This window comes from Lagenorhynchus albirostris, chromosome 7, assembly GCF_949774975.1.
Source record: "Lagenorhynchus albirostris chromosome 7, mLagAlb1.1, whole genome shotgun sequence".
Lineage (NCBI taxonomy): Eukaryota > Metazoa > Chordata > Mammalia > Artiodactyla > Delphinidae > Lagenorhynchus > Lagenorhynchus albirostris.
In genome coordinates, this window is record NC_083101.1 from 6,311,213 (window position 1) to 6,324,419 (window position 13,207).

Sequence of the window (13,207 nt, forward strand, 5' to 3'; positions counted from 1 at the left end):
TAGTCATCCATTTTATACACATCAGTGTATACATGTCAATCCCAATCACCCAATTCATCACAGCACCATCCCCACCCCCCTGCGGCTTTCCCCCCTTGGTGTCCATACGTTTGTTCTCTACATCTGTGTCTCAACTTGTGCCCTGCAAACTGGTTCATCTGTACCATTTTTCTAGGTTCCACATACATGCGTTAATAAACGATATTTGTTTTTCTCTTTCTGACTTACTTCACTCTGTATGACAGTCTCTAGATCCAGCCACGTCTCAACAAATGACCCAATTTCGTTCCTTTTTATGGCTGAGTAATATTCCATTGTATATATGTACCACAACTTCTTTATCCATTCATCTGTCGATGGGCATTTAAGTTGCTTCCATGGCCTGGCTACTGTAAATAGTGCTGCAATGAACACTGGGGTGCATGTGTCTTTTTGAATTATGGTTTCCACCCACTTCAGACCTAGGGACACATACAGACTGAAAGTGAGGGGATGGAAAAAGGTATTCCATGCAAATGGAAATCAAAAGGAAGCTGAAGTAGCAATACTCATATCAGATAAAATAGACTTTAAAATAAAGAATGTTACAAGAGACAAGGAAGGACACTACATAATGATCAAGGGATCAATCCAAAAAGAAGATATAACAATTATAAATATATATACACCCAACATAGGAGCACCTCAATACATAAGGCAACTGCTAACAGCTATAAAAGAGGAAATCGACAGTAACACAATAATAGTGGGGGACTTTAACACCTCACTTACGCCAATGGACAGATCATCCAAAGTGAAAACAAATAAGGAAACAGAAGCATTAAGTGACACAATAGACCAGATAGATTTAATTGATATTTACAGGACATTCCATCCAAAAACAGCAGATTACACTTTCTTCTCAAGTGCGCACTGAACATTCTCCAGGATAGATCACATCTTGGGTCACAAATCAAGCCTCAGTAAATTTAAGAAAATTGAAATCATATCAAGCATCTTTTCAGACCACAACGCTATGAGATTAGAAATGAATTACAGGGAAAAAAACGTAAAAAACACAAACACATGGAGGCTACACAAAACAGTACTAAATAACCAAGAGATCACTGAAGAAATCAAAGAGGAAATCAAAAAATACCCGGAGACAAATGACAGTGAAAACACTACATCCAAAACCCATGGGATGCAGCAAAAGCAGTTCTAAGAGGGAAGTTTATAGCTATACAAGCGTACCTCAAGAAACAAGAAAAATCTCAAATAAACAATCTAACCTTACACCTAAATGAACTAGAGAAAGAGGAACAAACAATATCACAGATTTCATTAGCAGATTTTTTCATTGTGTTTTGCTGTCTCCTCAGCTAGAGTATGAGCCTCCCGAGGGCAGGGATTCTTTCTTATTTGTAGTTTTATTTCCAGCACCTAGAAGGCACCTGACTTTGCAGTGGCCACTCAGCAAACCTCTGTAAATGAGTGAAGGGCTGAGGGCAGAAGGACACCGGTGCTGGGGGCCTGGAGGTGGACAGAGCATGGCAGGAAGAGGCCGCCCTCCTCAGGGCCGCAGGGATGAGGTGGTGGGCAGGGTGTCTTTTTGTCCCCACTTTGGCACAGTGTTCAGACCTCAGGGGATCCGGGAAGCCCGAAGGAACGGGGGAGACAGAAACCCTGCCTCTCAACCCCAGATGCCTCCTCCTCCAGACACGCCCCATTCCAGCCTTTCTCCTGAAGGCCTTGCCTGGTCGAGGCCCTGGCCCCAGGAAGCCTTCAGAGAGGCGTACACTTGCTGGCCTGCTAGAGCTCATTCTGTCAAGGAAGTGAGGAGGGTACGGACCCCAAGAGCTGGGCCCACAGTTGGAGGGACCTGGTTTAAACTTGGGAGCAGGATGTCCCAACCATGAGGACTGGCTAGGAATGGACAGTAGGGAGGGACCCACGGTGAGGGGTTTAGCGCTGGCCAGCCCAGCCTGAGCATCCTGCCTGGGAGGAGGGGGAGCCAGCAAGGGGACCAAGGCCTAGTTGGGATGACAGTGACAGCAGTAGCAATTAAAGCCCTAAAGCCACGTGCTCCTCCTGTATTTCTTGCCCACCTTCTACATGCCAGGCACTCTGCTGAGCACTGGGGACACCACCGTGACCAACGTGGTCCATTTCCTCAGGGAGCTCAGGGACCTCCCCCTCCCCTGTCTGCCCCACATTGGTCCCCAAATCACACTGGTGACAAACTCCATGAAAAGATGTGAACCATACACAGAAACTCCTGTGGGGGCAGGGAGCTTCCTGCGGGCTTCACAGATTCCTCTGTCATTCAGCAAGTATTTACTGAGCACCTACTATGTGCCGGGCCTGCAGGATAGAGACAAAACTCCTGCTGTTGTGGAGTGTACAGTTAATGAGGGCACAGTGATATAAACATAAACAAAATTCATGAGTAAAATATATAATGTCAGAGGTGAAATATAACAATAAGGCAGGGAAGGCGGATGGCAAGTGCTGGGGTGGGAGCTGTGAGATGTTTACTGGCAGGGAGCCCTCAATGAAGAGGTGCTATTTGAACAAGGACCTGAAGGAGGGGGATGCCCTGCAGTAGAGCCTGGTGGCCTGTGTGTGGCCTGGCAGGGGCGCAGCAAGGTGGGGCTTAGAGAGTGAGGCAGAGATCGGAGATGAGGTCAGACTCAGGGATCTGTTGGTACTTAGCCGGATCCCTGGGCTGCTGCACACTGACTCCAGGCAGGTGGGGTGGAAACAGGGACCCTTGGGAGGTCACAGCATCATCAGCTGGGGCGGTGGTGGCCGGGTCCAGCGTGGCAGCGAGGACATAGAGAGAACTGGTTAGACTCGATTATATTTTGAAGGCAGAGACGGCAGGATACCTGAATGGATTGGGTAAGGGTGTGAGACAAAGAAAGAAGGGAATCAAGGCCAAGGATTTTGACCTGAGCCACTGGGAGAATGGTTTCCATTTGCTACTGTGGGGAGTGGCCAGGTTTGCAGATGGAAAGAGCAGGAGTCCGGTTCTGGACGTGTGAGGTATGGGAGGCTTATTAGACATCCAAGTGGAGATGCCGAAGAGGCAGGTGACACAGGCGCCTGGAGTTTGTGGACAGGTCCAGGCTGCAGGGATCAGCTGGTGAGTCATCCTGGCAGAGATGGAATTTAAAGCCCTGCGACGGGATAAGGTCACTAAGGGAGCGTATAGATATATAGGAGCTGGTCGGGCAAGGCTGGGCAGAGTGTTCCGGGCCCCCATGACGTGGGGAGAGCATGTGGGAAGGTGCTGGGCCTTGGGGCCAGCCTTACCCTCTTTCCTGACCTGGATTTCAGCCCAAAGGGTCCCTGCCAACATCCAAATACCTTATCCCGTGCCACCCCAGACTAAGCGCTCAGATCCACTCTCTGATGCCCGGGGTCGTTCTGAGAGCACTGGTTCTGGGTCTTTCTGCCACAAGAATTTGGTGTTTTAAGGTGAAGAAAAATGTGCAGCCAGGCTTCAAGCCAGGGTTTCACGACCAGATTCCCACTTTCAGAGGCCCCTTCTGGCTGCTGTGGATTGGAGGGGACAGAGTCAAAGCCCAGAGGCCGGTGAAGAGCCAGGGAGTTTGAGTGGCAACTGATTAGATGGGGGTTGGGGGGATGAGAGAGAGGAAGGGATGGAATGGATCCCTGGTGGAGGGGGTGGAGGGGGAGGGAGAGCCCGGCAAGGAGCAGGTCATAAACCAGTGCGCACAGAATAATCGAATTAGGTCCATATACCTATGGAGAAAGCAGTCCGAAGGGTACACCTCCAGGGTGTTACAGCAATTGCTACCAGTATATGTGGGATTATAGGTCATTTTATTTTCTTCTCTCATCTGTATTTTTCCTTGTGTTTTAAAAAATTGGGATGGGACTTCCTTGGTGGTCCTATGGTTAGGACTCAGTGCTTTCACTGCCGTGGCCCCGGGTTCAATCCCTGGTCGGAGAACTAAGATCCAGCAAGGCACTCAGCGGGGAAAAAAAAAAAAAAAAGGGATGTAATTCACATAATATAAATTTACCATTTTAAAGTATATAATTCAGTAGTTTTAGTATATTCACTAGGTTCTGCAGCCATTATCACTACCTAACTTGAGAATCTCCTCTGTGTCTTATATAGACTGTTTTCTACAACTAAATGCTTTGCTTTTGAATAAGAAAAGTATTTGACAGATCATCTTGCTCAGCTGCCGGTAGCCCCAGGAACACGCCTTCCTGAGTCAGCTGCTAGGGCTTGTGGATGACCTGGATGCCCAGCCCCCTTCCAGACGTGGTGAATCTGAAGGAGGTGGCATCGGGCCTGGGAATCTGCATTTTAACCCAGCATCTGGTCTCCCTCTCTCGCCTTTCAGCTGAGAGTCCCAACCCTTGTGTTATAAGCTCACCTGGGAGAGTGACCCCAGATGCTTGCTTTGTAGTTCTTTCAGAAAGCTTTGCGGGGGGGGAGGGAGAAATGACACACATGTGGTGGGCAGAGTCAGGATTAAAGATTCCCCCAGGTCACTGCATCCTGGGTGTCGGTTACCTCTTCTGCCTGATCAACAGCTCCATTCTGATCTCTTCCAGGTCTCAGTCCACATATCCAGTGCCTTATAGGGTGTGTCCATTTGGACGTCTCGCTAGCATCTCAGACTCATCACGACAGAAACATAACTTATCCCCTCCCTCCCAAAAAGAATCTTCTCCCCTTGGGCACATGGCGCCCCCCATACTCAGTGGCTCCAGCCAGAAATCTGAAACATCTTAGGCTCCTCCCTCTCCCCAGGAACCCCCTCTCTAGATCCATCAACCTGGTCCATGGGATTTCACTGCCTAAATAGCCCTCAAGGCATAAGGCTTTTCTCCACTCCTCCCCAGCCCACAACAGGTCTAAGCCAGCCACTGCCCTTTCTCAAAGCCACCGTAAAGCCACCGTCTCCTGCCTTATCTCTTGGTCCCCCTAACAAGTTGTTACCCCGCCGGGGCTGCCCTCCCGCCCCCTCCCATATTGCAGTGACTGCCTAGACCTTCAAGCTCCAACAGGAAACCCCTCCCACACCTACAGCCACTGAGCACCTGCGATGTGGCCGATCCAATGGAGACGTGCTCTCTGCACAAAGTACACACTGGATTTCGCAGGGTCATACAAAATAAAAAGAATGAAAACTATCTCATTCATATATTTTAAAAATTTGATTACACATTGAACCGATAATATTTTGGCTATAATGGGTGAAATATATTATTAAAATTAATTCCATCTGTTTCTTTTAGTTTTTTTTAAATGAACCTACTAGAAAATATAAACTTCCACCGGTGGCCACATTCTATTCCTAACAGACAGTGCTGTCTTGGACGTCCCTTCTAGTCTCCATTTAAGCATCATCTCCACAGAGCCTTCCCAGGGTCCCACAGGTGACCTCATGCCCCCGTAGTGTGCACCTACGCCCAACGGCACCTGGTCCTGGGGTTTGCAGCACGTTATGTGATTTAAGGAGGTGTGTCCCGAGGAAGACCTTTCCGTTCCGTCGTTCCATCGGTCAGGTGGGTGCGAATGGGGGCTGCCCAGGTACAGCCAGCTGCTAGGAGTGGGGGGAGGGGTGTGCTGGAATTTGGCCCAGTCGGGGGAGGGGGAGGAGGGGACCCACTGAATCCCCAGCGTGGAGCATGCATCCTGAGGCCCAGGCTCAGGCCTGGTTCTGTTCCTCATGCACTGTGTGGCTTTGGGCAGATCATTTCCCATCTCATGGACGAAGCTGATCTTCTCATGAGGGGAGGGTTTATAAGCATCAAAGAGGCTGGGCACAAACGCACGCCAAACAGTTAACATCTTTAACCTATTAAGAACTTTCTAAGCTAAGAAGCAAATGGTGAGCCCTCAATAGAAAATGGGGAAAGGACTCAAGGAGGTGATACTGGAGCAAATGCAAGTCTCCCGTCAGCACAAAAGCTGTCCCTGACAACTTATCAGAGGAGCACAAAACAAACTGGAAAGAAAAAGCATCAGTGACCATAACCCAGTGTTGGCAAAGAAGTGAGAAAATGGGCAACCAGCCACTGCCAGGCAGGTTGAGTTGGTACAACCTTTCTGAAGAACATTTTGGCAGTAAATACCCATATTCTCTGACTCAGCAATTCCACTTCTAGGAAATTCTCCGAAGCCAACCACTGGAGCTCTATACAAGTGTTTAGCTTCAAGGATGTTACTGTAGCGGCACTTATAACAACAACAACAAAAGTGGAAACAACCTACGTATCCAAAACCGAGGGATTCCATTATCCATACCATGGAATCCTATCCAACAGTATTAAATTACAGCATGGACAGAAATCTACTTACACGACACAGATCCGTTAACAGCACAAAAAAGTTTCAAAAATCCTAGGATCATGCCAACTGTGGGATGAAAAAGAAATCTGTGCTCTTCATTGTGAGCGTGTGTGGGGTTTTTTTGGCCACACCAGGCGGCATGCAGGATCTTAGTTCCCAGACCAGGGATAGAACCCATGCCCCCTGCGGTGGAGGCACAGAGTCTTAACCACTGGACCGCCAGGGAAGTCCCTGTGGTTTTTAATTAAGTAGTTTTTAATCATATTTTTTCTCCAAGTTATAAAAAGATTATCAAAAGTATATAATCCAGTATCTCCTGAAGAAAAACCAGTCTCAGTGGTACACATGTCCTGTGGGGAAAAGGGTTCCCTGGGCAAATGCTTTGGGGGGATATCCCATCTAAGAGTCAGGCACATTCCCATACTAAAGGCTCTGAGAAATCCTGCGGGAAAGAAATTGGTTTTATTTCAGTATTTCTACTCTTACTTTTTCCTTAGCTCCAGATAGCATTTGAAGAACCGATGTCCTGTGGAATACACAGACATGAGGAACCCACTGTTTTATGGGTTCTCCCGTGGCAGAAATGATGTAATGAAGAGGTGAATGGATGGAGGTGAAGCACTGAGCCTTTAGTTGTCATATTCACAGGGTCGGCACTGCTAGAGAGAGCCCACCCAGCGGCCAGCTGCCTCCCCATCTCAGATGTCCCGCAGGTACCTGGCCCAAAGTGGGAGCCGCATGACCATAGGCTGGGTCCAGCTGAGCTGATTCACCCTGTCCCCAAAACATGCTGCAGTGGGCTGCCGACTCCAGCCCGTGGGCAGTGGCTGCCGTAGCGTTGTGTTGGGCAGGGGCTTGGCTGGAGAGAGTGGCATGAACCACTGCGCTGTGGGTCATGGTCATCACGGAGGAAGAGGCAGCACTGTGTATCTCGGTGTTCCCTTGGGAAGAATTCTGTGGTCTTTCCCATCCTTCTTTCCTGCATTCACCCCGAGTGAATTACCACCCAGTCAGGGCAAATGGCGATTGGAGAGGACCAGGGGCTCTGGGGTCAGAGAGGACCAAGGGCTGGTCCTCCATCCATGATGTCAGAACTGCCCACCACAGTCACATCCTTACTAGGCCCTCTGGCCAGCAGCCTTGTGTTACAGGGGCCTGTGGAAGTGGCCAGTGGGACAGTGGTTAGCACAGGCCCTGGAGCCAGACTGTGCTTACTGGTTGTGTGGCCTTAGGTAAGTTACTTAAACTCCTTAAGCCTCAGTTTCCATATCTGGAAAGTGGCCATAATAAAAATACTACCTCCCCACAGAATCGTTATGAGAATTAAGTGATGTACGGGAATACGCAGCACTCCTTAGTAAAGACTGGCTATTATTATTATTATTGATGAATAATAACATAGGTTTTAATAATATTATTGTTATTGACAAAGGAAAAGAGATCATTTAATGGCATCATCTGGGGGGGCGCCCAGGCATGTGACGACCCGAGCACGTGATGTGGTCAGCGCCGAGATCCTCATGGGAGAAAAGAAGAACGAAAAGAAAAACAGCTGGGCAGGTCTTCAAGACGGCGGAGGAGTAAGACGTGGAGATCACCTTCCTCCCCACAAATACATCCAAACTACATCTACATGTGGAACAACTCCTACAGAACACCTACTGAACACTGGCAGACCTCAGACTTCCCAAAAGGTGCCTTCAGGCGACCTACACGCAGAGGCGGGGCCAAATCCGAAGCTGAACCCCAGAAGCTGTGCGAACAAAGAAGGGAAAGGGAAACCTCTCCCAGCAGCCTCAGGAGCAGCGGATTAAATCTCCACGATCAACTTGATGTACCTGCATCTGTGGAATACCTGATTAGATAACCAATCATCGCAAAATTGAGGCGGTGGACTTTGGGAGCAACTCGAGACTTCGGGTTTGCTTTCTGCATCGAATTTGTTTCTGGTTCAATGTTTATCTTAGTTTAGTATTTAGAGCTTATTATCATTGGTAGATTCATTTATCGATTTGGTTGCTCTCTTCCTTTTATATATATATGTGTGTGTGTGTGTGTGTGTGTGTGTATGTGGTGTTTATTTTTCCTTCTTCTCTTTTTGGGAGTGTGTATGCGTACGCTTTTTTGTGTGATTTTGTCCGTATAGCTTTGCTTTTGCCATTTGTTCTAGGGTTCTGACTGTCCGTTTCTGTTTTTTCTGGTTTTTTTTTTTTTTTTTTAGTATAGTTTTTAGTGCTGGTTATCATTAGTGGATTTGTTGTTTGGTTTCGTTGCTCTCTTCTTTCTTTCTCTCTTTCTTTTTTCTTTATTACCTTTAAATTTTTTTATTTTTCATAATTTTTGCCTATTTTAATAACTTTATTTTTTTCTTTCTTTCTTTCTCTCTCTCTCTCTCTCTCTCTCCCCCTCCCCCTCTCTCTCTCTCTCTCCCTCCCCCTCTCTCTCTCCTTCTCTCCCTCTCTCTCTCTCTCTCTCTCTCTCTCTCTCTCTCTCTCTTTCTTTCATTCCCTTTTCTTCTGAGCTGTGTGGAAGACAGGGTCTTGGTGCTCCAGCTGGGTGTCAGGCCTGAGCCTCTGAGGTGGGAGAGCCAAGTTCAGGACATTGGTCCACCAGAGACCTCCCGGCCCCACGTAATATCAAACGGCAAAAGCTCTCCCAGAGATCTCCATCTCAACGCTAAGACCCAGCTCCACTCAACGACCAGCAAGCTACAGTGAAGGACACCCTATGCCAAACAACTAGCAAGACAGGAACACAACCCCACCCATTAGCAGAGAGGCTGCCTAAAATCATAATAAGGTCAGACACCCCAAAGCACACCACCGGACGTGGTCCTGCAAACCAGAAAGACAAGATCCAGCCTCATCCACCAGAACCTCCACCAGGAATCCTACATAACCCACTGAACCAAACTTACCCATTGGGAGCAGACACCAAAAAAAATGGGAACTACGAATCTGTAGCTTGTGAAAAGGGGACCCCAAACACAGTAAGTTAAGCAAAATGAGAAGACAGAGAAATGCACAGCAGATGAAGGAGGTAAAAACCCACCAGACCAAACAAATGCAGAGGAAATAGGCAGTTTACCTGAAAAAGAATTCAGAGTAATGATAGTAAAGATGATCCAAAATCTTGGAAACAGAATGAAGAAAATACAAGAAATGTTTAACAACGACCTAGAAGAACTAAAGAGCAAACAAACAATGATGAACAACACAATAAATGAAATTAAAAATTCTCTAGAAGGAATCAATAGCAGAATAACTGAGGCAGAAGAACGGATAAGTGACCTGGAAGATACAATAGTGGAAATAACTACCACAGAGTAGAATAAAGAAAAAAGAATGAAAAGAATTGAGGACAGTCTCAGAGACCTCTGGGACAACACTAAATGCACCGACATTCGAATTATAGGGGTCCCAGAAGAAGAAGAGAAAAAAAAGGGACTGAGAAAATATTTGAAGAGATTATAGTTGAAAACTTCCCTAATATGGGAAAGGAAATAGTCATTCAAGTCCAGGAAGCGCAGAGAGTCCCATACAGGATAAATTGAAGGATAAACATGCCAAGACACATATTAATCAAACTATCAAAAATTAAATACAAAGAAAAAATATTAAAAGCAGCAAGGGAAAAGCAACAATTAACATACAAGGGAATCCCCATAAGGTTAACAGCTGATCTTTCAGCAGAAACTCTGCAAGCCAGAAGGGAGTGGCAGGACATATTTAAAGTGATGAAAGGGAAAAAACTGACAACCAAGATTACTCTACCCAGCAAGGATCTCATTCAGATTCGAGGGAGAAATTAAAACCTTTACAGACAAGCAAAAGCTAAGAGAATTCAATACCACCAAACCAGCTTTACAACAAATGCTAAAGGAACTTCTGTAGGCAGGAAACACAAGAGAAGGAAAAGACTTACAATAACAAATCCCAAGCAATTAAGAAAATGGTAATAGGAACATACATATCGATAACAACCTTAAATGTAAATGGATTAAATGCTCCAACCAAAACACAAACACTGGCTGAATGGATACCAAAACAAGACCTGTATATATGCTGTCTACAAGAGACCCACTTCAGACCTAGGGACACATACAGGCCAAAAGTGAGGGGATGGAAAAAGATATTCCATGCAATGGAAACCAAAAGAAAGCTGGAATAGCAATTCTTATATCAGACGAAATAGACTTTAAAATAAAGACTATTACAAGAGACAAAGAAGGACACTACATAATGATCAAGGGATCAATCCAAGAAGATATAACAATTGTGAATATTTATGCACCCAACATAGGAGCACCTCAGTACATAAGGCAAATGCTAACAGCCATAAAAGGAGAAATCGACAGTAACACAATCATAGTAGGGGACTTTAACACCCCACTTTCACCAATGGACAGATCATCCAAAATGAAAATAAGTAAGGAAACATAAACTTTAAATGATACATTAAACAAGATAGACTTAATTGATATTTATAGGACATTCCAACAAAAAACTACAGAATACACTTTCTTCTCAAGTGCTCATGGAACATTCTCCAGGATAGATCATATCTTGGGTCATAAGTCAAGCCTTGGTAAATTTAAGAAAATTGAAATCGTATCAAGTATCTTTTCTGACCACAATGCTATGAGACTAGATATCAATTACAGAACAAAATCTGTAAAAACTACAAACACACGGAGGCTAAACAAAACACTACTAAATAACCAAGAGATTACTGAAGAAATCAAAGAGGAAATCAAAAAATACCTAGAAACAAATGACAATGTAAACACGACAACCCAAAACCTATGGGATGCAGCAAAAGCAGTTCTAAGAGGGAAGAATACTAGCAAACAGAATCCAACAGCACATTAAAAGCATCATAAACCATGATCAAGTGGGGTTTATCCCAGGAATGCAAGGATTCTTCAATATATGCAAATCAATCAATGTGATAAACCATATTAACAAATTGGAGGAGAAAAACCATATGATCATCTCAATAAATGCAGAAAAAGTTTTTGACAAAATTCAACACCCATTTATGATAAAAACCCTCCAGAAAGTAGGAATAGAGGGAACTTACCTCAACATAATAAAGGTCATATATGACAAACCCACAGCCAACATCATTCTCAATGGTGAAAAACTGAAACCATTTCCTCTAAGATCAGGAACAAGACTCTCACCACTCTCACCACTATTATTCAACATAGTTTTGGAACTTTTAGTCACAGCAATCAGAAAAGGAAAAGAAATAAAAGGAATCCAAATCGGAAAAGAAGAAGTAAAACTGTCACTGTTTCCAGATGACAGGATACTATACGTAGAGAATCCTAAAGATGCTACCAGAAAACTACTAGAGCTAATCAATGAAATTGGTAAAGTAGCAGGATACAAAATTAATGCACAGAAAATCTCTTGCATTCCTATCCACTAATGATGAAAAACCTGAAAGAGAAATTAAGGAAACATTCACATTTACCACTGCAACAAAAAGAATAAAATACCTAGGAATAAACCTACCTAAGGAGACAAAAGACCTGTATGCCAAAAACTATAAGACTCTGATGAAAGAAATTAAAGATGATACAAACAGATGGAGAGATATACCATGTTCCTGGCTTGGAAGAATCAACATTGTGAAAATGACTACACTACCCAAAGCAATCTACAGATTCAATGCAATCCCTATCAAACTACCAATGGCATTTTTCACAGAACTAGAACAAAAAGTTTCACAATTTGTATGGAAACATAAAAGATCCCAAATAGCCAAAGCAATCTTGAGAAAGAAAAACAGAGCCAGAGGAATCAGGCTCCCTGACTTCAGACTATACTACAAAGCTACCATCATCAAGACAGTATGGTACTGGTACAAAAACAGAAATACAGATCAATGGAACAGGATAGAAAGCCCAGAGATAAACCCACGCACATATGGTCAACTTATCTTTGATAAAGGAGGCAAGAATATACAATGGAGAAAAGACAACCTCTTCAATAAATGGTGATGGGAAAACTGGACAGCTACATGTAAAAGAATACACATAATAAACTCAACACCATACACAAAAATAAACTCAAAATGGATTAAAGACCTAAATGTAAGGCCAGAAACTATCAAACTCTTAGAGGGAAACATAGGCAGAACACTCCATGACATAAATCACAGCAAGATCCTTTTTGACCCACCTCTTAGAGAAATGGAAATAAAAACAAAAATAAACAAATGGGACCTAATGAAACTTCAAAGCTTTTGCAGCGCAAAGGAAACCATAAACAAGATGGAAAGATAACCCTCAGAATGGGAGAAAATATTTGCAAACGAAGCAACTGACAAAGGATTAATCTCCAAAATATACAAGCAGCTCATGCAGCTCAATATCAAAAAAAAAAAAAACAAACAACACAATCCAAAACTGGGCAGAAGACCTAAACAGACATTTCTCCAAAGAAGATACACAGACTGCCAACAAACACATGAAAGGATGCTCAACATCACTAATCACTAGAGAAATGCAAATCAAAACTACAGTGAGGTTTCACCTCACACCAGTCAGAATGGCCATCATCAAAAAATCTACAAACAATAAATGCTGGAGAGGGTGTGGAGAAAAGAACCCTCTTGCACTGTTGGTGGGAATGTAAATTGATACAGCCACTATGGAGAACAGTATAGAGGTTCCTTAAAAAACTAAAAATAGAACTACCATACGACCCAGCAACCCCACTACTGGGCATATACCCTGAGAAAACCATAATTCAAAAAGAGTCATGTACCACAATGTTCACTGCAGCTCTATTTACAATAACCAGGACATGGAAGCAACCTAAGTGTCCATCAACAGATGAATGGACAAAGAAGATGTGGCACATATATACAATG

General features: G+C 44.5%; 1 protein-coding gene across 6 annotated transcripts in view; it reads right to left on the reverse strand.

The window, feature by feature from the left end:
* LOC132523277 (neuronal calcium sensor 1) overlaps window positions 1–13,207 on the reverse strand; it is a 162,658-nt gene that overhangs the window by 62,114 nt on the left and 87,337 nt on the right. For 2 of the 6 annotated variants that reach the window (XR_009541459.1, XM_060154074.1), the window contains exon 19: window positions 38–2,870. The exons of the other annotated variants lie outside the window; for them this stretch is intronic. Coding sequence is in view for 1 of the 2 variants with exons in the window: in XM_060154074.1 (XP_060010057.1) it covers window positions 2,830–2,870 (41 nt within the window). In the remaining variant the exon portion in view is untranslated. Of the gene's footprint in view, window positions 1–37; window positions 2,871–13,207 lie in introns of those variants that run through there. 6 annotated transcript variants of the gene reach the window in all.